The 25800-nt window shown below is 42.5% G+C and overlaps 2 protein-coding genes across 3 annotated transcripts in view; one reads left to right on the top strand and one right to left on the bottom strand.

Annotated features, from left to right (window-relative positions):
* Nucleotides 1–11: 11 nt before the first annotated feature.
* aph1b (APH1B gamma secretase subunit) lies at nucleotides 12–7486 on the top strand. The gene is made up of 6 exons (XM_035395372.1): nucleotides 12–365; nucleotides 1322–1492; nucleotides 1785–1858; nucleotides 2756–2878; nucleotides 3445–3572; nucleotides 3798–7486. The coding sequence occupies exons 1-6, from the start codon at nucleotides 253–255 to the stop codon at nucleotides 3963–3965; spliced, it is 777 nt and encodes a 258-aa protein (XP_035251263.1). The 5' UTR covers nucleotides 12–252; the 3' UTR covers nucleotides 3966–7486.
* A 6372-nt stretch (nucleotides 7487–13858) lies between these two features.
* Nucleotides 13859–25800, bottom strand: part of ca12 (carbonic anhydrase XII) — a 35279-nt gene continuing 23337 nt past the window's right edge. For both annotated transcript variants that reach the window (XM_035395578.1, XM_035395577.1), the window contains 7 exons: nucleotides 22728–22907; nucleotides 20418–20560; nucleotides 17906–18001; nucleotides 17742–17805; nucleotides 17206–17363; nucleotides 16855–16981; nucleotides 13859–15917 (listed from right to left, as the gene is read on the bottom strand). In XM_035395578.1, coding sequence (XP_035251469.1) covers nucleotides 15241–15917; nucleotides 16855–16981; nucleotides 17206–17363; nucleotides 17742–17805; nucleotides 17906–18001; nucleotides 20418–20560; nucleotides 22728–22907 — 1445 coding nt within the window. In that variant the 3' untranslated portion in view covers nucleotides 13859–15240. The remainder of the gene's footprint in view (nucleotides 15918–16854; nucleotides 16982–17205; nucleotides 17364–17741; nucleotides 17806–17905; nucleotides 18002–20417; nucleotides 20561–22727; nucleotides 22908–25800) is intronic.

Consider the following 25800-nt stretch of genomic DNA (forward strand, 5'->3'; position numbering starts at 1 on the left):
GGCTGACAAGATGGTTTGAGTCATGTGCCAAGTGCGGTAGGACAGGAAGAGCTAGCTAGTTGTTTGTGCCGAAGTGAATTGGCTTGTAATTACATCGAACTGAAAGATAATGAAAATATTCATGTTTTTTAATTGAGAAAGAAGTTATTTGAATGAATTCAGCCTGCTTTATTACTCAAACACTTTGTTGAATCGCATGACGAGTCATAAAAGGACAGATTTAAGTAACTTCACTGCGAACCCAGCCCCAAAATGACAACATCAGTGTTTTTCGGGTGTACGTTCATTGCGTTCGGCCCCGCTATTTCTCTGTTCCTCTTTACCATTGCCAGGGACCCACTAAGAGTAATCTTTCTCATCGCTGGGTAAGTTATGTATATTCTTTCAACATTGCGTTTATCTAACAAATGCTACCTAGCCAACTAACGTTAGTTTCGCGAATACGATTGTGTTGCGGTGCCCGGCAGGTGACTGCCTGTATCGCTAACCAGAAACTTAACTGAAGCAAACATTACGTAGATGATCGCGACAGTGGCCCATTGCTAACGCTAAATAATAGTGAGGCGTTGCACATTAAGTTTGAATATGTATGTTCGAGTGAGCTAAACAGTAATAATCATAGTTTATTTGCGATTTTTTTTTTTCAAACGATTTGCGTCAGTATAGTCACTGAAGCATCGAAGCGCCATAGATGTATTGAAGTGAGATGCTGCTGCTAACACTGCGAGAGGTGCTATAGCTTATTTATCACAATACATAGCTTATTTGTTATCTGTGGTGGGCCAAGGCAGCATTTAGCTACACTTGATGTGCGCCCAGATCCCCGCAGATAATCCCCTGCTCTGTTTCGGACTGTCACGCACGATAAAATGGAGTAAATTCTGTAGCGCTGTGATTGGTTTGTCTGCCAAGCCTCGGGGGCAGCTCACATTTACAATCGTATGAGTGTATTGTGACTAATCTAGACTACAGCAGTTCACCACTGCAGTTTAGCTGTAATTAATTTGAATAAGACTAACATTGGCAGTTATAGCTGAACTTTTATGATCTAAACGCTTAACTACAGATTTTAAACATCCAGGGAAGGTTTTTTGTGAACGTCTGAGAATTAAGTTATGTCATGATTGTGTGGGCTCATGTACTTCCATCCAGACAATTGCCCAAATATGAAATTGATATATATGGGGCTTTTTTAGGACATGACCCTTACTTTTCATCCAAACAAGAATATTCCATGTGCTTCCCGCCCTGCAGCGAATGTAAGAAAACAGTACTTGGAGTCCACTGCCGGTTGATGCCTTTGGCTGTGTGTACTTTACAGGGCCTTCTTCTGGCTGGTGTCCCTGCTGCTGTCCTCGTTGGTGTGGTTCATTGCCGTCCAGATCAGTGACAAAAACAATGCCTCCCAGCAGAAGGGCCTGCTGATATTTGGGGTGGTGCTTTCTGTGCTTCTGCAGGAAGCCTTTCGGTTTGGATACTACAAACTGCTGAAGTAAGACTCTCCTTCTTGAGCCAGGCCGCAGCACAAAACAGCCCTAGTGAATGGGTGTAATGGGAATGTAGCTTCCCACTGCATTAGAAATGTACTGCCGTCACCCAAGAATTCAGAAACCCATAACCCTTTCTGACACATCTGTGTAATTAATTCAAACTTAACAAACTTAACTTAAATTTTTTTTTTTGAATATGATTTTTTCTTGATTAATTACCGAATGTATATTGTCACTTCCTTATTTATCTGTCATTTTTAAACCAAATGATTAAAACATTGTGTTTATTTCTAGGAAAGCAAATGAAGGCCTCCTGGCTCTCAGTCAAGAGGACACCATGCCCATCTCTATGCGTCAGCTTGCATATGGTACGTGAAGTGCAGCTACCAACAGAAAATTTAACAGGACACAGAGATCTCAACAGGTTTGGTGATGTATCTGTGGGCGGTACAGTGGCACAGTGGTTAGCACTGTTGCCTCGCATGTGGGGAGTCTGCTTGTTACTCCGGTTTCCTCCGACACCAAAGGAGAAGTATTTCAGGTTAGGTATACTCCTGCCATTGACCTTGACCAAGACGCTGGCTTCAGAACTGGAGTTGGTCCCCAGGCACTGCACTGTGGTTGCCTATTGCTCCTAAGTAGCTAGGATGGGTCAAATGCAGAGGGACAATAATCCTATGGGGTCAATAAAGTATAACTAACTAAATAAAACTATAGGCTAATTCTCATTAAGATAGATTGAAGTACTTTAAGGCAGTCACCCTCTCCACAGATCAAAATCTAGGCCTAGTCCTGATTGTACCAGTGAAGAGAGTGGTTTGGAAGTCTCACGATGGACAAGTTATTGGCCATAGCAGTGTCCAGGGTAGGAGGGGTCTCAGTTAGCGGGATATTCAGGCACTGGCAGTCAGCAGGCATTAGCCGCACAAGTAGTGGAGCCCTCCCACTCAGTGCCTGCACAGCTCAGCTGGTGGAGGGCAGATTCAAATGGCTGGCTGGTTCTAGAGCAGAGTCTAGCGTACCCTCTTCTGAATTGTCCAAGGATGTTACAGAGATAGGACAGGCTTACAAATGCAAATGTGCTAAATTTTGGAGAAAAGGGAATACAAGTTAGAAAAAGTTCAAAGGAAAATGAAAATGGACAGGAGGAGAGTGGCCCACATTGCAGTTGATAGTGCAGTTCCACATCGAGTTAATGACGAAATAAAGTGCTGATGGATCAAGGGAACTGTGTTTATATAAGCCTGACGGTCTTTATCTCCTAGTGTCTGGCCTGGGGTTTGGGTTCATGAGTGGAGCATTCTCAGTGGTCAACATCCTGGCAGACTCCCTGGGTCCTGGTACTATTGGTATCCATGGTGACTCCCAGCACTACTTCATATCATCAGGTAATGTCCCAGTGTTTCATTCACCTTTGACTCCGAAAGGCCTATTCAAAAACATGTTGCTATTTAGTTCAGCAGTGTCATACATGTAGAAGAACAAAATGGAGGATTGTTAAAAAATACGGATTTAGCCTGTTTGTTCATGTGCTTGTTGGAATTTTGTAATGCAATCCGCTTTCATGTTTCTAATGAGTCAAAAAGTCACTTCTCCTTTTGGCTTATTTCACCCTTTCTGCTTGAATGTACAATGAACAAATGCCTTGGTGCAAAACAGTTCTTTCACATTCTTCTGAAGCAGATTGATTGTATGGCATTTGGCCACTAGAGGGGGTAGATTGTAATGCATGTCACGTTTAGCCTTATGCACTGGCTCCTTTGTGGCCGTTCGTACAGTATATGTTAGTGTTACTTTAAAATTTTACCGTTCACTTAGGAAGTTGCTAGTACCCTGTTTTAATGACCAAACTATTTAGTGGAAGTGTTTTAATTGAGTGTCATGGGAACTGCTGAATGAAGGTACTTGATGGCTGTGACTGTGCTGTGATTGGCTACTGCTGTTTCATCCGCAGCCTTCATGACGTTGGCTGTCATCCTGCTGCACATGTTCTGGGGTGTGGTGTTCTTTGAGGCCTGTGAGAAGCAGAGGTGGCTGTCCCTGGCCGTGGTGATCGTCAGTCATTTGCTGGTGTCCTGTTTGGTAAGCAAGGGTCTTGAGACCTCATTCACGTCACTCTCGCTACTTTCTGTAATACTTTGATCCCAGGCTTCTGTGATGAACCTCTTTTAATGTTAATGCAATCTACCCATATGCTTTTATTTTGATATATAAGTTGAGGTGGGATAAGGCGCATGGTGAAGTTGTATTGAACGTTAAATCAATAGAAGCCTAATGATGCCTCCTGTCCCCTCTTGTGCTTTTCAGTCATTTATGAACCCGCACTACGAGGGCAGCCTGATACCAGCCTACATGATCATGTTCCTGATGGGAATGTGGGCGTTCTCCTGCGCCGGGGGCTCCCTCCGCAATCTCAAGCTCTGCCTCACCTGCAAAGACAAGGACTTCCTCCTGGCTAACCACCGGCCCAGATAACAGCCAAGGGCTGGCACAGGGACACTTTACAGAACTCAGAGCCAGAACAAAAAAGAACTCTTTGGGTGTGGTCAAGACCACACCGGTTCAATGTAATCATCTTCTTTTTGGGTTTTAACACACACGTGCACACACACACACGCACACACAAGCATTCACATTCAAAACTTTTATCTTCTGGGTACGTATGTAGGTAGTCAGGCACTGGAAGCGGGGTGCTGGGTAGTGTTGGAGCAGGAGAGGACCCGGTGTGAGCCGTACCCCACATTCAAAACTTTTATCTTCTGGGTACGTATGTAGGTAGTCAGGCACTGGAAGCGGGGTGCTGGGTAGTGTTGGAGCAGGAGAGGACCCCGGTGTGAGCCGTACCCCTCCTCTACTCAAAGCTGGAACCAGGCTAGCGCAAGCTGGAGCTGAAGTTGGGTGGCCATGTAACACAGCTGCTTATCCTCTGCATTAACCATAACCCGATCTGTAGAAAACATCACACTTGACTGCTGGCTTCTGCCTAGAATGAGAGGACTGCCTCGACTCGGTCGGCAGTGCAAAAATCGAGGGCCCACCAGCCCCAAAACACTAGACTCCATATTATTTCTGTCTACCTCTAGTTATTTGCTGTGACTGGCAATGGTGGCATGCTCCTTCTCTTCCTTTCGATATTGTTCCCTCGGTTTTTGCCAGCAACAGAAACGTCGCAGTGACGCAGCTTGCTGACTCCACCCACAGATCGCTCACTAGCGGTATCCGCAGAGCTTACAGTTACGCCGTGGGTTGAGTTGTAGCGGGTCAACGCGGTGAACGGGGCAGTCGAAAACTACCTGACCCGAGCGAGATGGTCTGGTTCCAGCTCTGCTGTGGAACTGGGGTATTGGTGATGTCTCCCCTTCTCTGGGGATGCTCCTGAGAGGGGGCAGTGTGGCAGCAAGATTCAGTTTGGGGGGGTTAACCTGTGCCTGCAGGCACAAAGGCCTCACAAACTCTGCAGGGCACTGAAGAGGAGGGGAGTGGTCCCGAACCAAAGTCTCCAAATTTTAATTCTGGTTTTCTCTTCTGCTTGTGAGCAGCATTTGTGTCGTGATGGCTCGTTGTAAAGATTTAGTTGGATGTTCCTGTGGAGGAAGTACTCGGCTGCTACCATGTGAATTGAGTCATCCTATCTCTCCCTCTGTTTTTCTTTTTCTTTCTTTTTCTCCTGCCCCAATTTTTTTTTGTGCCTTCTTTAGCATTAAGCAGGTCACCAGGACTTAATATTCCCTACCCGCTTTGTGTACCTGGTTGTCCCTAGCAACCAATCTCATACCAAGTACCTCAGATAACTGTATTTAAGCTTTTTCTGTGGTGACCTACCATTTCACTACCCCCACCTCCCATTCATTGTTCTATTCTCCTTAACGGGTGTACCCAAAGTTTGCATTCTTACATGGGCTAGAATTTTCATGGTTGCTGATGGTTGTTTTCTTACTTCTCAAATTGTAGGCGTTTCCCGCTCAAACTGCTGAATCGTAGTGTGTAAACTGTTAGTCTCTGATATTGACAATGGTTAATTTTTTTTTTTGAAATTCTGAGCTTACATCATGAGTAATGAGTACATGGTTTGTTTAATTACAGGGGGATGCACTAAGCCACTGTCCTGGTGGGTTAAAAACATCTATAAAATGTATGTTTTGGAAGAATGTGGCTCAGTGTTATTTAGATTAGCTTGTTAATTATGATGTGCTTATTGGATTAGTGCTGCTAATCTGTAGCTATGGTTTAATCGCATTACCTCAAGGGTTATGATGATCAGTTGGATGGGACTACTGTTATGATTCCAAAACTCCTTGCACTATCCGGTAGTGACAGTGAGCATGAGGATCAATTGATTAATTAATAATACTTTTCGGGGTAAATATTTAAGCAGTTGTTTTGTGGAAAGAAGGCCCAGTTCAATCTAACTGCAATTTGCACAATCTTTAAATACATAATGATTTTATGTCTTATGTTTTTGTTTCTCATGAAAAACAAAAACAAAAGTTTTGCCCTTAGAATGTGTGACAAATATAAAGAACTAAATGAAAAATATTTAAATTCATAAAGTAAAGCTATAAAAGTGCATTACAGTTAGATTGAATAGAGGCAAAAGATATCCTTTCACTCAATGTGAGTAAATGTCACTGAATTTTTCACTTATTTGAACTTGAGTTCGGACCATTGTGGATGTACCTGTGCAGCCAAGGTAGCAACTTTGTTTTACCTTTTGTCCTTATTTTGGTTTTATTTCAAAACAAGAAAAAAATCTGTCAAGGCATTTATTAGGGTTTTCTTTTGTTGAAGAGAGCTGATTTGCTCTGTTGTGTTTTGAACTGAAATGCCATTTTACAGTAAAAGAAAAAAAATAGGTGCAATGTCGAGCTGTTGTTTTTAACTGTACATAGAAATCATTCAGAACATTCAGTGCAGGACTGGGCTTGATGACTGAGCAAAGTAAGTTTAGTCCTGAATTTGATTGATCCTGGCATCACGAGCCATCGCCCTGAATGAATATCCTGCTTTCACTGTCTGACCTCTGGCCTGCGGTGCCTGATGGAGGCCATTCCCAGACCGGAAGGAGCCAGACACAAGCGCTGGTGCCCGGACTGGCTGGATCAGTGTGCCATGTGTCTGTGAGCATGGAGATGCCTGAACAATGGTCATCATCAGCTTGTCTGTACTCCACCTTATCCTGATGGTAACTGTCGAAGCAACAAGAACTGTAAAATTCAGCAATATCTCGCTCAGGCAAATGTCTCTGAACTTCGTCTTCTGTTATGCCTTTTGGGGGAAGCGTTTTGGTACAGCTGTGATTGAATTTAGCTCTCAGGGTCCATTTACACCGGTGTTGCCCGGTCATGCCATGGAGGGCTGAGAGTATGCAGCTTTTCATTCCAGGCAATCATGTCACCTGCTGATTTCACTAATTAGTTCCCTACTCTCTGGTTGAAGGTGTGCTAATTAGTGAAATCAGCTGGTGTAGTGATTGGTTTGGGGAAAAAAAACCCCAGCATACTCCATGGCACATGATAGGGCACCACTGATTTACAAGATCCTTAAATCTTGGGATGTCTTGGGGAAATGGGAGCTAAACAAGATTCACTTAATCATTGGATTGTTTGATTTAAAGAATGTAAACTTGATGGCATCAAGAGGTTTTGCAAAACAAGGCGAACAAGCCGAATACATTGTGTGCGTTTCTGACTTATTTCCTAAACTTGGGACTATGACTTGGACTTATACAAACCGGTCTTTGAGATGATTCTCATCGAATGTGTATTTTTCCGGTGCTTAGGGACCCTTGTTTTAGCCGCATTTTCAGTGAGTGTGTAAAACCAAACATCCCCCCCATGCCTGTGTCTTCTTGGTTACCTTTGTTCTTTTAAGATTAACAGTCAAAGATTTTCTCTCATAGGAATAGTTTGTACTTGTGTAAATTTGGGTGGAGGGAGACTGTTGTGGTCTGGGTTTAGTAACACAAATGCCCAATAAACTGAGCTTGATTATATGCACCTGTTGTGGAAACAGACTCTTTTATACTGCCTGGAAGTAATGAAGACTGAAGTGAAGAGCCTCAGTCAGCAGTGACACGCAGGGCTTCCAGCGGAGAGCTCTGCACTGCTGAAGGTGCTACGTTATATTAATCATTAAAATTAGTTTAATTGCTGGCAGATAACATTCCTGTGGAAGCACCAGGATGCAGGCAAAATCAGTCATATCAAAAGTAGCAACAATGAAATGCCCATTGCTCAAGTGGAGCCACAGATTTGTCTTTCGACCAACTGTACCTCTACAGTCAGTTTCTTCCACAAGTTCACCAACAGTTCCATAACATAACTTTGGAATATTGTACAGCAAGTAAGTGATGTGATGTCTAATAGGAACATTTGGCAAGGTGTTGTGAACTTTACTACAGATCTGAGTTAATTCATCAAACAGCCTATAGAGCCAGATAACCTAATGGCTTGTTTACAAGATGTCCTTAGAACATCTTAAACAAGCTTGTTTAGAAGAGGTTTATGCCAGGATAGGTGCAATAAAGAGGGACAAAATCATCCTAGAGATGGGTTTTAATCTTCTGTAGCACATCTCCCTGATGGAATTTATTTGGTCAATTCTCAACAGGAAATAGGAGTTTTTGCTTTCCTAGTTGCAGAAATGCATTTGTTGAATTTAAATTTCCACAGGGCAAAAGGACATGGTTTATGAAAAAACAAAACCACATAATTAAACAATTTCAAGCACAACCTTCAAGCTTCAGGAAGTCAAAAATATTTAAAAGAGTAAAGAAATTCCCAAAAAAAGGTCAGATTTAATTAATCCATGTGCCTATGGTAGGACCACACCTCAAACAAAAGTAAATAGTTATATCACTCCTCTAATATTCCCCACATTTGGCAATAACCAGAAAGCCTGTTAGGCACTCAGAAAATTAATACAAATATTCTAAATAATGTGCAAAAATGTACTACATTTGAATCGAAAACAAACAAATTGAATAGTAGGCCTTAAGGGAAAAAAAAAAAAAAAAAAAAGGTTCCAAGTCCTCCTGAGAGTAGAGATTGGACCAGAACCAGAAAGAAACAAACTCTTCCACATGCTTACCTTTCTCTGATTAATGAAAAATGGCCTATAAAGAAGCTTAATTACAGTTTTCACTAAAGGTTAGCACCAAAAAAATTAAATAAAACTCAACCAGGCTAGGCGCACTAAAGCAACAGCAACCAAGCCACACCCCAATCTGGCTGCAACACATCAGGTGCAGCACCTTCTTTAGTAGGAGCAGCAGCTTATGTAGGGCCACAGGCAGGTGAAAGCAATTAGGCCATCATCAATCATCACAAGATACCAAATCACCAGGGAGACAGTAGTACAGGATCACCAGCAGAGGGCAGTAAATTCACCACCACATAACAATAAATAAGACCACAGGAACCAACATCTAGCCGTGGTCCCACAGATGGCACTCTTTAAGGACCTTTCCTATCGTGCCATATCTCTGACTGTGGGTGGCAGTGCGACATAAAGGTTAGGAACCTGGGCTTGCAAATCCAAGGTTACAGGTTTAATTCCCAGGTGGAAAACAGCTGTATGCAAAGAGCGAATGCAATATGCCAAAATGTACTACAGTCTGGAAGGGGATGATGAACAGTAGCTTCTGTGTGTTCCTGTTTAACAACCTTTACAAGAAGCACCTCATTAAAACAAGTCATTTGTTGACTTTATAATCTAATGGATATCAGCAATTAATGCTGGACTTTCTCCATTGTGGAGTCTCTGTCTCTGTTGATCTGTAGTATGCAATCCTGAAATTTGTCTCATTTTTTTTCAACTTTTGAATCTTAACAATCTTTCAAAATCAAGCTTAAGTTTCCTGTAAGATTTACAAAAAAGTGCTGCGCACTAACAAATATTTGCCTACATTACAACAAAAAGACAAAAGGAATACAGCAACAACTTCTTTTTAATTATAACATCAATGTATTAAAATCAGAAAAAAACAATCTTAGAATGTACCCTGTATTCATCAAAGTTTCAAATAAATAATGTAAGTCAGTATTAAAAATCTTTGAGGTTTTAGTTATGCTCCTCCAGGCTTAATTCCTCAACAACACAATATGTAACAAAGGCAATAATAGTTAGCAGGGCAATACATTTAAACACATACATGTATTTACAGGCTACATGTATATCTCAGATCATTAGTAGATTTGCACATTGCTCAGACAGGTCAGTTACATTTGTGATTCCAGTTTGGCTCTGGAATCTTTAAGGAGGTAATTAAACCGGAATAAACTACATTCTAATACTGAGGCAGGCGGTGAGATCTGAGGGCCATTATCTGAAGCTTATTCTGTACTGTTGTTCTGTAGCGGGCCTTGAGGTACCAGCAGCTCCTCTCTGCAGTTCAGCAGTTGCTTGGTCTCATGACTGGTCAGGGGGAGCAGGGCCAGGGGTCAGCCCACGGCTCGCCTGGGGCGAACAAAGGCCCGGTCTGTGCATTATTCCCCCAGGCCTTCACCGCCCAGAACTCCGCACACTCTCAGGACAGAATAGAATCCAGGGGATTCGACAGATAAGAGATCCCCCATACAGCACAGGGGTGATCTTCTCCAGGCTGTTGTCCTACAGAGCTGCACGTTTGGCCGGCAGCCTCCGCACCCTATCCGCGTGGACAGCGCTTCAGAGCCTGTTCCTCCTCACCTCTTTACATATGAATGCCGCAGGTTGTCTGCCGGCCTCTGCCCCACAGCCCCTCTGTGACTTTGAGATGCACTGCAGTTACTGATGAATGACTAGAACTGGATAAGACAGAATGTCTCACTACCCAGAATAAAACTAAACTATGTGTCAAATAATACCACCACCACCACCACCACCACCACCACTTCCCCATCCTCAGTCAGCACAACCGCGGCCAGTAAGACTGAGGTCCCCCTGCCTGCAGCATAACAAAAGGAATTCCAGCTGGAACAGAACACTTGCCTTGTCAAACACAATCTATCCAATCCCCTTCAAAGCATTAGAGCTGTGCACCACCTTCCCCCCTCTGATCTAAGTACACACAATCAAACTTTGGTGTCAAAAGGGACACGTGTCAATTTAAAAAAAGAACAAGATCTTGTTTGTGCAGCCCAGCTGGAAGTTGAGCTGGGCACCATGAGCCTTTGAAGATAGTGTTTTTTTCTGTTGTTATCTGTTTTTCACTGTGGTTGCATTTGCTCTCAGGTGGTGAAGAGTTACACTTTGGAGATTGTTTCTTCTTTCTCGGCTGGCTTGTACATGATGTTCTTGGTCCTCTGCTGGTCTCTCTCAGCCCTGGGATGAGAGTACATGATTCAGGAAAGTCTTTTCACTGGAGGACACTGCATATGCATGGTGCTTTGTTTTGTTTTATATTACACTAATAGTTTCGTATTACAACTTCCAACGATTTTATTCACCTATGTATTTCAGATCCCTCCCCTTCCATGCCATTCACATTATATAGTTATTCTAGAGCCTAATACTTTCAGATGAACCCCATTCGGTGTTTAAAGCAGTCCCTCATTAGTCACCTTTAATTGGCTTTTCCTGTCAGCAGAAGCACAAACCTGATATTTGATATCTCCTGCTAAAAGTAAACACAGTGACTATATATCCCCTGGCTGAAAGTAAACAGGGTCAGGATTGATTACTACTTGATATGCATGCTCAATGCTCAGCATAATATGCATGCTCAGCTGATGCTGAATTTTTCAGCATACAGGAGGGACACGTCTGCTCACACATCTCCCATGAACCCATTTTTCTCAGAAGCGAAAAAAGTGGAATGTAAGTATCTGCCAACCAATGTGCTGCTGAGATCTGGGTTTCCTTCCTTCTGCGTAATGTCTTGTTAGAGTTGCTTTTCCCAAATGGACAGCCTCTTTGCACCATAAAGCCATTGCCTGGCACGTACCATGCTAGAAAAAGGTCACTAGTGGAAAGTTACCACCAAGTAACGCTAAGTGACGTCCCTAAGAAACTGCACTGAACACTCTCTGTGGTAGTGAAAATAGAATAAGGCTAAGAGGTTACAGACTTTAAAAAGAGACTGACACAACCACAGTGTGACCTGCTTGTTAATCTTCCCTGGAAGTCTTTTCCTTTCCTTTTTTTGTTTTTAAACGATGCAGTACAGGTTTTTCAACAAAAAAAAAATGTTCTTGGCTTGGCAAGGTTTGTTTATGATATTTGTGAATATAATAGGCCTACTAAAGAGGCTGCACTAGTCACATTCTGTCTCATAGAAACTAAACAACCATATACAGTATGTTCTTATCAGGATATGTTCTTTTTTAGGGGTTTCTTTATTGTGACTCATTGCCTCACAGGGAATATTGTCATGTGGTCGTCTTTGGGCTTCCGTTTTGAAAAGTCAAAGCATCCATTTGCTGGGTAATAAAGTCACTGTGACAAACATGCTGCCTCAGTAACTGTCCATATGCTTCACCTAATAAGCAAAAAACTATTGAATAATCTGGCTGGCATGTTTTTCTATTTTTTTTGTTTTTTTTTATTTATTTTTTTACAGTTGAAAGTAAGTAAGTAAACCAAAGAAAAGATTTAAAGAGCCAAGACAGGCAACAGATAAGGATTGTTTTCAGTTTGCTGATAACTGAACCTCATTAATGTTGGTTTTTTTGTTGTTGTTTCAAATACTGTAGCTTTCATCTGAGAGCACTCCCGTGTCGTATGCTCTGGACACTCTGACATCGGGTCTTGGGGCTTTCAAGAGTACACTTTGCAACAAGTGCTCAGTGCAAAAGATTTCATTGATTAAGATGAGAGGAATACTTCTAGAAGAAACTCCTGCTTTTGTAGGTAGCTGGCAGCTTAGGTTCTCATTTTCATGTTTTTCCAGGTGTATTTGTCTCATTCCATTGTATTGTATTTCTGTATTGTTTGAATTTACAGGAAGTTTCTGGCTCACCTTTTCTTCCGCAACAAACAGCAGACGAGTGTCACACTGAGCACAAGTCCCATCACCGAGGCCACCACAATGGAGGTCAGCATGCCTGCAAGGCAAGGGAGAGGTGAGGCTGATACTCAACAGCATCAACATGATGACACTATGAATGATGATACTATGAACATCTCCAAGCCTGCAGGACCGCACAGCACTTGGTGTGTTATACTTCTGTAATCCCCTGGGGCACTTTAAACCTTAAACATGAATTTCCTTGATTAATTTTATCATGCTAGCTCATACATATTTGTTACTCACCTTTAAACACTAGCATATATTTAGATAATACCTGAAAAAAGTTTTTTTATAGATGGTGAAATAATTACAAAAACATTTAAATATATTCAGGAATAAATTATACATTCATGAAATTGGAATGCAAAACTAATGTTAGCACAGAGTATATTCATGCTTTTGTTAAAACAACTTCCTCTCGTGGGGAAAAGACAGACATTGTATTGAAATGAAAACTGTTAAAAACCACTGAATTAAAAAAAGAAAAATCACGGTAACATAAATCATTAAACAGTTTAAAGGGGGTGATATAGAAATGGTGGTGTTAGCTCATCACACATATAAATATGCATTTCACATTCTGACACAACAGTGATCTGCTGCAAAATTAAATGAGCTGACAAGTGTTTACGCTTGGAATGCTTGCTGTGCTAGATCAGTCAACCAACCTTTCATAAGCACCCACAACTGGCCTGTGGGTAGTTCATGGACTGGTGACTCATTTATCAATTATGTAACGACTAAAGAAACATTATGCATTTACCAAAAGAGAATGGTCATGTCTCCACTACATAATCCAGTTCAATCCAAATTTTTTAAACACAATTTTTGGAAATAACATTACAATGAGGATATAAAATAAGTAGTTGGGAATCTATTACTATGTTTTAGAGAATTGCTAGGACAGGCAATATAAGAGTTTGCCACCATGCCATGTTTATATTAACATAAAAATGTGATTTTGTATTTAAAACAACAAACTGTCCTGCAACAAGCCTAATAATGGTCATGAACACATATACGGATATTAGGTCCTGCTGACTCCACTGGATCTGAGACATGGTCACAAATCTTTTCCTCTTGACTAAATAAATGAGCAAATATGACAGTTTTTTATTAATTGAATCCAAGACTTAGCACGGCAGATGAGGAAGAACATCCTAACGTAATCCTGGCCAGTCTTCAGTCAGACTTGTTACTCATTCCTAAATGTCACAAGGCCTGTATGTCAATATAGTGCAGTGGTGTCCAGTTAAATGTAACTCAAAGGTACAGGGAGCGTGCAAGCACATACACACACAGGCACACACAGACACAAGCACTGCTGTTGTCGTTGATACAGACATACCCAAGCTCATTCCAAGAAACAGCCCTTGGCCATGGAAAGAGAAAGAGAAAGAAAGAGAGAAGAAAACAAGTTTGAGCCACAGAGATACACAGAGGTCACAGGTCAGAGATTGAAGTCAGGAACCTGAAGACGAAGATAGACCAAAAATACCAAAAGGGAACTGTGCCTCTGGTGAGCATCAAGAGTGAAAAATTGAAGACAAAACTTTCTGTGGAGCAGTTTTACCCTTGATTATAACAGTTGCACCTTAAGATTTCAATCATTATTCAAGTCCTTATGATCTGAAACTAGACAGGATCACAAATAGAGCACCTTGGCTGTACAAAGCTTTACATTCCAATTCTATGAATTTGGTCAACACAAATAGTACTTTTGTATTACATGGTCTTTTAAGTTGCTATTTGTTGTTCGCAAACTGCAAATTACACATTCCATATACTGATCTCTGATCTTAAATCGTACACGACTAACAGCCAAGGTGTATTTAAAAAATTAATCCCAGGAAAAATCTTTGGTTGGACATACCGACCGGATAGATGGCCCCACAAACCAAGCAGAAAATATGGTGCTTATATCCAGCCAGATACACAAATGTTTTCTTTTTTTAAGATCCATCACCAGCAGCCATGAATAGATGAAAAGCCAGACAGTAAGTTTTCACATTTGTTAAACATAATATAATTATTTTATTTTGCATGCCAAAGATTCCACATAAAAACTAGGTCAATTAAATATGTGGTTTCCCTTATGTTTCAAATCACACCCAAGAGTAGCACTGTTTTTAAAAAAGGAATGTTTAAATGCTTACATGCTTACTATTTTTTTCTGCTTGGCTGCCCTAGTCTATATATATCTACCATGCCAATATATAATAAATACCACACTGAAATGAACCCTTGCCAATTAAATATAAAAATATTTGATTCTCAGACCGCCAGCCCAAATTACATTTTTGAAATGAAATGGAGAAGAGGTCAAGCTTCCCACGCAAGACACACTCATGCACAAAGCAGGTCAGCCCAAGCCATGATGTGTATCATGGTCTGAGATTTACTGGACTAGAATCAAGAAGACATAGCATCCACAAGGAGAAATCCCCCTAATGCAGGATACTGTCCTTTATCTTAAATAAATGGAAAGTTCTACAACAGTATTGTTCTTTTAATATTCCCCTCCCAGCTCTAATCAAATAAGTATGTCCATTGGCTGTTCTTTAATCTGTATCAGTACAATCATTTATTTAAACCTTGACAGGGATTTTGGGAAAGGATCTCTATTCCTTTGAGAATTCTGACACTTACGAGTACAAGACATGCGGTGCTAAGTTAGCCATGAACTTGCTTGTAATAGGTGCACACTATCTGCTCTGCCTATCTTACACGGTGGGCTTCATTCCCAGCCTGATGTCGGCTCTAGTCCTCCAACTCCCACCCCAGGAACATGGGATTGGGGCGAGCCTGGTTTTCGGTGTTCTTCTGAGCCATGGCTTGGTGATGGCCTTTTTGATTTGCATGCGTTTGGTGTAGCGGGTGCAGGGAGGAAATTTTCGGTGACCCGTAGGAGGCTAAAGCAGCATAAATGTCCTGCTCGGCAGCCTTGTCCATGGGCTGGCCCTGCAGGAGGAACCTGACAGTGGGGAGGGCCAGTTCGGACCTGCAGGCCAGGTAGCTCCTCACGTTAAGCTCTGGGAAGAGGACCTCCCTCAGGGCCTCTATCAGCTGGTGCTCAGCGCGAGAGTCCTTCAGCTGGCGGTGGACCTTCTTCTCCAGAGAGCTGTAGCACAGCCTGTCCTTAAAAAGCCCAGGCTTCCTCACGCGGCCCGTGGGCCGGGGGTTTTTCCAGTGGCTGGGGCCAAAACTGGCCCTGTCCACAGGCCTCACCGACTGCTGCCTCTTCTGCTTCACAGTACTGGGGCCCAAGCTACGCTGGCTCATGCGGTCGGTCCACTTCTTGTCGGCCCCTGGCTCGTGGCCAGTTTTGGCCAGCAGCCGTGACGGTTCATCATCATCCTGGTCGGCCATCAGACGCTGGATGACTTGCCTTCTCAGGAAAGCCGGTGCCACTGTAAGGGTACCATGCAGTCCTCTGCCTATACCAGAGCACAGACCCAATCACAGTTCTGATACAGAGCGCCTGCAGAAGCCCAAGTGTTGGGATGGGGGTGCGGCAAAAGGTGTTGGGGTGTGGTCAAGCCTGCTGCACATGGTGTCACCCCAGCACGAAGCAGCCACTCCACCATGGGTGCTTAGGAAGTATTGTGTGCTCAGCACTCCCATTGGACAGAGGCCAGAATCAAATCAAAAGCCACCGACCCATCCACCAGCCAAAATGGAATAACTCTTTCCATTTCTCCCTCTTTCCCTGTTACTTACAGCTGAACCCTCAATCTCCAATGTCTTTTTTTCTTACTGGTGGGTTGGTCTGTTTTTGATTCAACCTTAAACTTTTTTGTTCCCTTCCATGCAGACCTCCATCCCATGCAAATGCTTTGCATACATGAGCCATGCTAAAGCTGAAAAATGGGCACATCCCTGTGTCCTTTTCCCTGAAGATTGGAGCAACATGCAGAGCTTCAGTACAGTACACCATGCGGGAAGCAAGACAGTGATGTCACACACCACCTCATGCTGGTGGCTGTGTGTTACTTTCATTGGTTTGTAAAACTTCATTTGCCGAGTAAATACATTGTGATCATATGACTGCAAGGATATAAAGAGCCTTTTCTAAAATTCATAAAAATGTAATAATTTGCAGGATGTCTGTAAACATGTATATGGACAGACAGATACGCAAACAGGAAACAGCATAGTAGAGAGGCCAGCTTGACAACCCATTCCCAGCAAGAACAGCAAAACCCCAATTCTCCCTGCATATTATTCTCTGATAGCTCAAGCTAGTAGGCTGGCAGTGCCACATTAAAGCGCATTTTAAAAGCTGAACTGCTGAAAAGCTGAGGACATGTTTGACATTCCATTGTAATACAATAGAACAGAGATGCATGATGTTGCAATGCAGTCCAGACTCACCCTCCCGGAAGGACACCAAGATGATCCGGTCTTCCGAATCCTGCGACTTCCTGTAGTTCCCATTGAGAGGCACAGGTGCGGACTCCTGCTGGCTGGAGGAAAACACGGACGTGCACAGGGCCAGGAACTGGTAGGACATCAACACACCCACACACACACACACACACACACATACACACATACACACACACGTGCACACGCGCACACGCACACACGCACACACGCACACACACACTGAGTTATAAGGCCATTTGATCTAATCGTTCAGTTCACTAGTGATATAAAGGAAACATATCCCCACATATCCTCAGAGAGGACATCATTGGGGAGGTGAGCACTGCAGAACTGTACCTGCTCTTCTGAGATGGTGATGGGGTTCCTGAAGACTGTCCACAGCACACTGGGGTAGCAGGGAGGCGTGGTGAGGGAGCCGTCATATCGGTAGTACTCGTCCATATGTGCGGGAAGCAGCCCTCGGATGTCAAAGGCCGGAACCTGGATTCTCTGATCTGCACAAAACCCACACAGACGGGCAACATTCTCACAATGAGAGACGATCACAGGACAGGGACTGAGAGGAACACCTCAGCGTTCCCCTGAGGATGATTCAGTCACGGTTGACTGTTCTGGTTAAACCACCTTATACACAGTGGTTTGGCATGCAGCCTCTGCAGCCCTGTTGGCCAGCATATGCCATTCATATATTTTCTCTCTATTCCTTGCTCCTGTGAGCTCAATGGCCAGCGCGCATACACAGTTTATATGGTGGCCTATTTTTGTGTGGTTTGCTGTGACACTGCATTGCAGATTAAAGGATTGGGGAACCACAATTCCTACAGCATAATTCTTAGGTCAAAAAGTCCAACAAATAATTAAAATGTCTGTACCCTTGTATTTGACTCCATCGAGATATTTAAGGAACTGGCCGAAGGATGGATTGTAGTCTCCGACCTGAAATATACAGACAGAGAGAAGCAGAGTCAGACAGAAAGATCTGGAAATGACGGTATGAGTGATACTGGAGGGCAGCGGTTACCGTCCTCCCCCTCACCTCAATCAGAATCCCAAGTACCGCCAGCCCATCCGACTTGTCCGCCGCCACAGAGACATTGGGGTACCTGTCTGAATTGAAATGCACCACGTGCAGCTGCAGGAATGGGGGCAGAAGCGCAAAAACGCAACATTATTAAAAATCCACTTGGCAGAGTTTGCCATGTGAGCAATGTTTGCATTGATTGTGACGGAGGCATTTTGTCTGTCACATCGTTAGCAAAGCTCTCTAAAAAGGCAGTAACAACTTTTTAGTATGAAGCAGAGGTTGAGGACAGCATTGCTCCTGAAAGGCGTAAATTGACTTAGCAGGTGCATTGCTTCTATATATAAAAGGGGTGAGAATTGGTTTCGTGGTGAAATAAAGGCACAGTGATATGCAGGGCATGTTAAGGAGTTTATCAGACAAAAGCAATCTGCTTTGGATAGTGAATCTCTTCTTGAAGGGATGCAAAATGATTACTTGGTAGTGTTTGATAGTCAGTCAAATAGTGGACATGTACTTATAGCTTGGGTGTGGATTCCTTGTGGGAAACAGGGGCACTGTCTGACCTCCCGGGCTAACAATGAAATTAGAGACTTCTGCATTTTGAGTCTAGATGTCATGGAAAAATTCTCAGTGTGTTGCCTGAGAAAGTCTAGTCAGACCACAGGAGATTCAATTATGTCTCTCAAAGCAAACAGGTCATGCAGCGTAGCAGACTGCTGTGCATGAACACACACAGTATTTTAATTCCAAACCGATTTCATTTTTCTCTCTGCACTTAAAACCTCACTTAGCAAAACTACCTCACATAAAGCAAATGACACAGCTTTTAAGCATAATTCTACATGAGATCAAATCATGTATTGCTGAAATGATATCTATACACCAAGGCTTAATCCTTAGATGTCCAGTGCTCAGCTGCTGTGGTTTTGCAGATGGGGTTCTTTATGCCATGCATTATATATGTTGTCATGTCTCTGAATGAGATCATGCTTGTCAATTGGGTGCAAAACAGATTAGGTCAAAGTTTTCCCAACACCTGATATCCTATCTTTTGTTCTTAACTCGTGATATCAAAGCCCTTTGTTTTACTGTTTACCCTGAAAATAAGTTGACAGCACTGCAATCTAAAACCAGTCAAAAGAAAACAAAGTGTCCCAAGACGTTTTTTTTTTTTTTTTACTAGGCCCTGGCAGACCAGTGAGCTGGGACCGTCTATCAACACGGAGAATGTGGACGGATTCTCAGAGAGGTAACTCTCTCTGAAAATCTGTCCCAGTTACAGTCTACTTAATCCACTCGAGCTCTTTGAGAGGCACGTGGCCCGTACTAACTGCAGAGGTTCAGACTAATTATATATTTCCCTTCTTGTTGTTCGTAAAGATATGACTGACTATATAAACCTGCCGATGAATATTATAGAGATGGGCAAGAACATATTCTATATACAATCAGCAAGGGTCTCATTTTCATGTGTGCGCATAGCCTGACATAACAGAAAAAACTTTTTTGCTTTCTTCTAGTAAAATTCTTAGATTCGAAACGTATGTGAATGATTTCCCCTTTGTGCACAACTGCCAACAGCATTCCCAACATATAATCTGAGGTTAGTATGGTTAGTATAGTATAGTCTGGTGCAAGCTGGGCTGTGTTCAGACCAGCCAGAGTGATTCAAAGTGCATCTGTTTCTTCTGTTATTATGTCAGAGCTTAACACTTACTGCCACGTACTGAAATGCAAGGCCAAATAAATAAACTACTGTCATGATGTGGCAGCCTCACACTTTTTAGCTTTTTAGCACCATTTTCACAAACAAAACACTGATGTGTAACTCCATAACACCAGCAGTTTGTTTTGCTATACAGTTGGGTATTTGCTGGACTGTTTTTCAGTGCACCTCGATCCAGAATATAACTGCATTGTCCCGTTCGGGATGCAAACAAACAAACTTCTGGTTAAAGTCTAGACACGAACACAGCAACCTGTCAAATGTTCAACTCCGAAGACTTCAGTCACGTAAGCTTTACTTCTCACTGGTTAAGGGAGTCTGATGTATTTGATTAGCCTACTAATTATATTGGACAACTATAACCCTAAAAGGGGTAAGGTCAAATCACATAAATTACACATCCGGGCTTTCCAACCAAGGAAAATATCTGAATGGAAAATATCACAGCATCTCATAGCACCCACAGCTAATGGCAAATACAGCAGATAGAATAGCTCTTGCTAGAAAAAATATATATCTTCATGGACTTTTCCATTCTGTTCTAGTGTGGGGCTAACAGAGTGTGTTTCACAGCACTGTCATGATGGGTTACTGATGTTTCTGCCTCAGTGATCTGATTGGTGACACTTTTTTCTGTCTGACGGACAAAACTGCACAATGTATCACCAGTGTGACTTTAAAAAAAATGTGGGGCAAACTATCCATGCATCAGCCATGAACCAGAACACAGAGACAGTGGGGTTTCTTTCTTTTCAAGGGCGAGAAGGAAGCAGGACTGGGAGGGTGGGATCAGGGCACCTCGGCTGTGAACTGCTTGCCATTGACGGTGTGCTCGGAGCCGGCAGGCATGGTGGGGGAGCCCCAGTGCAGGTGGAGCTGGGCTGCCGAGTAGCGGTGAGGCAGGCCGGAGAGGTGCATTCTGCGTGGCAGGGACAGTTGCACTGCAGAGAAATAGAAACAGAAATAAAGAGTGAATGAGTGGGTGAGAAACTCACTGTGGATGCAGGGCAGATGTTCATATGAGCTGGGGAAATGTCCTTCTCAATGGGCAAACATAGGAGGAAACCTAGCACATATTACACTGCACCATATTCAACCAAAATTCTGTCTTAAATTTTGTCAGTTTTCTTTGATCTGTGATGATGCTTTTAAATGTCAAACAAAATAAAAGTCTTCCCATTCTGTAGAGCCCTGTCAGGTAACCAGGATTTTGACAAAATTGTGTTCAAGCCACAGTTAAGGTGTCAGGGACAAGACAGAAGAGACCAGGTTTTTGGGGATCCGTCTTTGATCCGGGAACAGAGCATGATGTTGACAAGGAGATTGCGGATGGCGCTGGTCTCAGGGGAGATTTCTGAAACCCTTGCTTTCGTTGCCTGCTCCGATCTGCCCAGCCAGTGCTGCTGAGCTGCACAGCGCTGAATTACAGGTGGGCTTTGCGACTGGTCTCTCTGACGCAGATACCCGACACCTGTTAGACGCGCGTCGCTAAGCCCCCGCGTGAGCTGCGCTTGTTTGTGAAGGAGAGCTACGTCAGCAGCCTGCAGCCCCGCGCTGTCAGTGGCACGCGTTTATCCCAGACGTGCACAGCCCTTGCCTACTATGCAAACAAAGGCATCTGTTTAGTTTATGTGTCCAACAAGCTAATGATGGAGAGAGACAATGTGAGTACATAATCTGCTAAGAGCTTCTTCGTAAATTTCTCCTGACCAAAACGAGCCATCGTTTTGGGGTATCAGCATTTTTCACCTACTGCTTATTCTTTCACATACAATGCAATGCCAATTTCTTAAAAAAAACACATCATTTTAAGTTTTACCTTAGGATTTGAAATGTAATTTAATGTAATTTAGAATGTAATCAAACAATTACTCGCCACCATTTTCAAAAAGCTTAATTTTAGCTCTGACCACAGTGAACAGCTGTAGCTGTTGCTACATAGACAATCATCATAGTAAGTAGTACCTGGGAAGCATGTTTATGTTAGAACTTTCGGTCAAAGTTGATGTAATGTTCCTGTTGGCCGATTAATGATGGCATACAAGGGAGACTCCCTGTCCACACAAGACCAGCACATACCTGCTAATGTGTACCTCTTAAACAGCAACAATGAGTCACAGTTCCTCACCGTGTGCCTCAAACATGCACTTTTACTTCAGAGCAATTATATGTTCCATAAAGGTGAAAGATTCTCAAGGTTGCTATCAGCCACTTACTGAGCATTACACATATTGATTATTAATAGGTCTTCTGTGCCTTCTTGATCATACTGCACTTTTGTATTCCTGAGAGCAACTCCACTCTGGATAAGAGTGTCTGCAAAGTGATTGGAATGTTAATGTAAAGAGTTTGTTTATAGAATCCTGCAATCTGAGAAAGTAGTTCTTAGAAGTAGTAGCCCAGCCACAGACCAAACTCCATAATAACCATACTGTAATATAATATAATATACTACAGCCATTCAGCAGATACTCTCATGCAGAGCAACTCACATTCCTTTTTTACATATACTCCATATACAGCTGGATGTTTACTGAAGCAATTTCCCCTAAATGTTATACCAAACCACCATCTATATACTGTGTACTGACCACTCACTGACCCTCATTTAAACACACCCTTAGAACTTACCATTGGCTGCATTGTCAAAACGGACGATTGAGTTCTGGAGACAAGATAAAATTAAAGAGGCTGAAAATACCCACCCAATGTTGATGAGGGGGCAGAGGCAGACTAGCCAGTGAAGTCATAAGACATAATGTCTCACACACTCTTGTACTTCAGTTGACTTCTCTTCATAATGAAAAGGTGTTTCTGGGTTAGACCCATTCTATTTTTGTCAGGATATAGAGTTTTGAAGCTGGACATAGTGTGTTATGGTTCTATCATTCTAAATAAATGTACAGAAGAATTATTCCCTATTCGCATGAAGAGATCAACATACCATCTTCAGAAAAATCTAAACTTACCCATTGCCCTACTTATTGCCAAGGGGTATTTCGTATAGAATTATGGTTAGAAAAGTGAGAAACCATATCTTAAATTTATGAAATAATGTATGAAACCCTGAATATGTGCGTCTGTGCTGTGTAGTCAGGTGGCACTCACCTGAGTGTCCATTGTTGCCCAGAGTCAGCTGCTCATAGGACGACAGGTTGTAGTTCCACACCTCGATGGGCACCAAGGTTGGGTCGTACCTAAGCAGCTCTGAATTTAAGTCAATGGGCGACTGGAACGTCCCATGGCAGAAGGGGTAGTGTTCATGCCAGTGCTCCTCTCCATCCGGCCCTGTAAAAAACACAAGAGTGGGACAGTCCATGTCACTCTGTTCCTCTATTGTTACACTTTTTAAGCCCTGTACATAAATTCAGATGGGTCTTTTGGAGCTGATGTCACCTCTGCATTGTCAATCGGCTTCAAAAGGGCTCAGATCTGTTGTACAGTGGGGCGAGAACACTTGCATGTACAGAGAATAAGCCCAACACAAAGCATCTGGCCTCTGAAATGCTGGCCTGCTTAAAAGACCCACTCAGACCACCAATGACCGAAAAGATTTCAGAGGGCAACGGTGTCGTGTCCTGGCTTTAGCAGGCATCGTGTTTCTGTATGTACTGTACACCCAACTGCATGCAATGGACATGGTTGGGCGGTGGTGCTCACAAGCCCGCACCATAAGGTTTGTTTTGAGCACAGTAATGGAAATGAACAGAATATGAAGCACAGGCTGCAGCAAACAAAGCCATCGTTCCATTTCAAAATGACAGGCCTCTGACATTTTAAGACTACCTCACTGAAACCACATCAGGAGGCATCGCTGCAGTGCTTTAAAGGATGGTTTAAGTAATTTCCTTATATGGATTTGCTTCGGCTTCTGTTGACGTCAGCCTACAGACGAGAGCGGAAAAAGTAGTCAAAGATTGATAGGATTTTGGATCCAGTCAATGGTAAAATATGTCCAAAGAAAAAAGGCAAACTTCTGAGTAGCGACATACAAGTGGAAAGAGGTAGCTAACTGATTAGGTCACACTTTTCTGAATGCCTCAGTCCTATATTAGGTTTAAAATTCAGCACGTTATCATTGCAGCACTGAGTTGCTATAGTGACGTATAGTGCAAGGGCTCTTATGACCCAGTGAATGGGCATTGTGCTGTGAATGGGATACAGGTGGGTGGAACTACCATGTGCTAAGACACAGTGGCTCATTTATATTGCCTTGTCTTCATAAGGTCCACGCTTTTTAAACTACAATGTCATCTCTGTCTCATTGATACTGAACAAGAGAAAAGGGAGATAAATTTCTCACTGATGTTAATTTGTTTTGCCGAACCCACCCACGAGCTTGCTTGAGAGGAACAATTTAAGCAAGGTTGGTGGGATTGTTACTTGATGATTTAATGTACAGGAGGATTGTATTAATGTGCATTATATGCAGTCATCATTTTTACGCCCAATGTTTCGGGCTATGAAGAATGACCATGCACACTTCTCAGGGCTGACAGCAATTGGCCCCTTTAATTCATTAACAATGGTATTAGTCTTAATTCAAAGGAAATTTGTTAACAGTCTAGCAGTGCTGCTTTCACTGAGAAATGACCCTCAGCAGTGCTGCTTTCACTGAGAAATGACCCTCAGCAGTGCTGCTTTCACTGAGAAATGGCCCTCAGCAGTGCTGCTTTCACTGAGAAATGATTGTTGTGGAGCTGCAAGTTTGACATAAAAGGACAACCCTTAGGAAGTGAGGCACATATTATTGACTGACTCAATACGACAATGCGGACAATACACATTTGTTTCTTAAGAAGTTAAAATGTGTAAGGGAAAAATAAGAAATTACTGTTTACATATATTTACTTGTTTTTATATAACCTTAAGAAATCATTTAAATAGCTTTTCTGTCTAACTGAGAATTATTGGGAGTGCATAGCCCCTCCCATGCATGTTCCTGTTTTTCCCATTCACTTGTGTATGTAGGATTTCATATGAAAAAATTGGGTGTCTAGCTACACAATTCCAGAATGTGTAAAATTCACACAGTGTAAAATTCTCCATAACTGAACTCCATCGCAGGCAAGCTCTGGTTTAGGAGTTGTGTGATGCTGCCCCTTGGCGTTCCAGCAGCCCTAATAGAACAGCATGGGGCAGGCCAGAGAGTTAAACACTGTGGCCCCCTTTACAGCAGCCCTTCAGTTGCCCTTCCAAAAAAAGAAGCATTGTATCAGAGGTTCCATCATTCTACAGTGTGGGAGGGAGTACAGCATGCTCCAACGGGTCCAATGGCATAAATCATGAAGTGTTTCTTTCACAGCCAACTAAATCAGCTATGGCATAGGTAACTATATATGAACTTTCAATTATAATCTATAATGTATTTACTAACGTATTAAACAAATACACAGGTTTAGCAAAATCCATACAAGTAAGGTCATCTATTGATTCCTCAGTCAATAATGAACTACAATAAAACAATGTAAAACTTTCAGTCACACTCCACACTTCCAGTTCCAGTTAGACTTCTCTGACATTCAAGCTGAGATTTCTACGTGGTTATACTCCAACTACTGCCACCCTGGTGTATACGTAACAAGTGGCTTCCAGAAAGAACCTAAAGCCTGTTTCTTCTTGTTAAATAACGGGTTTCAATGTATCTAAAACCCTTGTTTTAAAACAGCAGGCTTCCTAAACTTTCCATTTAAGGTCACAAAGCAAGTCAGCCAGTATGTATACTGCTCTATTAGTTTTGATGTGTTACAGTGTTTGAGTCTTCTTATGGTACACATGAGCAGAGAACCTGACTCAGGTCTATCCAGCCACAAAAAACTCACCTATCGTGGGGGGAAAAAGGCACTGGTGCAAGACAGTTTGCTTCCTATAAAAGGAAACAGACTCTCTGTTTTGCCCATAATTACTCGCTTTCCAGTTCATTTAGAAGCAATTTTCACTCCTATAATTAGGTCAGTTGCTCACTGTGAGCCTTCAGTCATTCTCCAAATAACTTAACCTTTTGTAACCTTTCCACTGTTTTGGACGTTTTTCTTTTTTTGTACAAATAACAGATGCTTCTTTTCTCTGTGAAGTACAGGTGTTTTTTGATTGGTTTCTAAGTGAGTAGATTTGAGGTCAGGAACACATTTGATTGACAGTCACCATGTCCTGTCACACCTCCTATATATATATATATATA

This window comes from Anguilla anguilla, chromosome 16, assembly GCF_013347855.1.
Source record: "Anguilla anguilla isolate fAngAng1 chromosome 16, fAngAng1.pri, whole genome shotgun sequence".
NCBI lineage: Eukaryota > Metazoa > Chordata > Actinopteri > Anguilliformes > Anguillidae > Anguilla > Anguilla anguilla.

Bases quoted from the DNA above. Each gene is read 5' to 3' on its own strand.
- aph1b (XM_035395372.1), top strand. From the start codon at position 253: ATGACAACATCAGTGTTTTTCGGGTGTACGTTCATTGCGTTCGGCCCC. The intron at 1,493-1,784 runs GTAAGACTCTCC...GTTTATTTCTAG, and splicing joins GGATACTACAAACTGCTGAA to GAAAGCAAATGAAGGCCTCC. The intron at 3,573-3,797 runs GTAAGCAAGGGT...TGTGCTTTTCAG, and splicing joins ATTTGCTGGTGTCCTGTTTG to TCATTTATGAACCCGCACTA.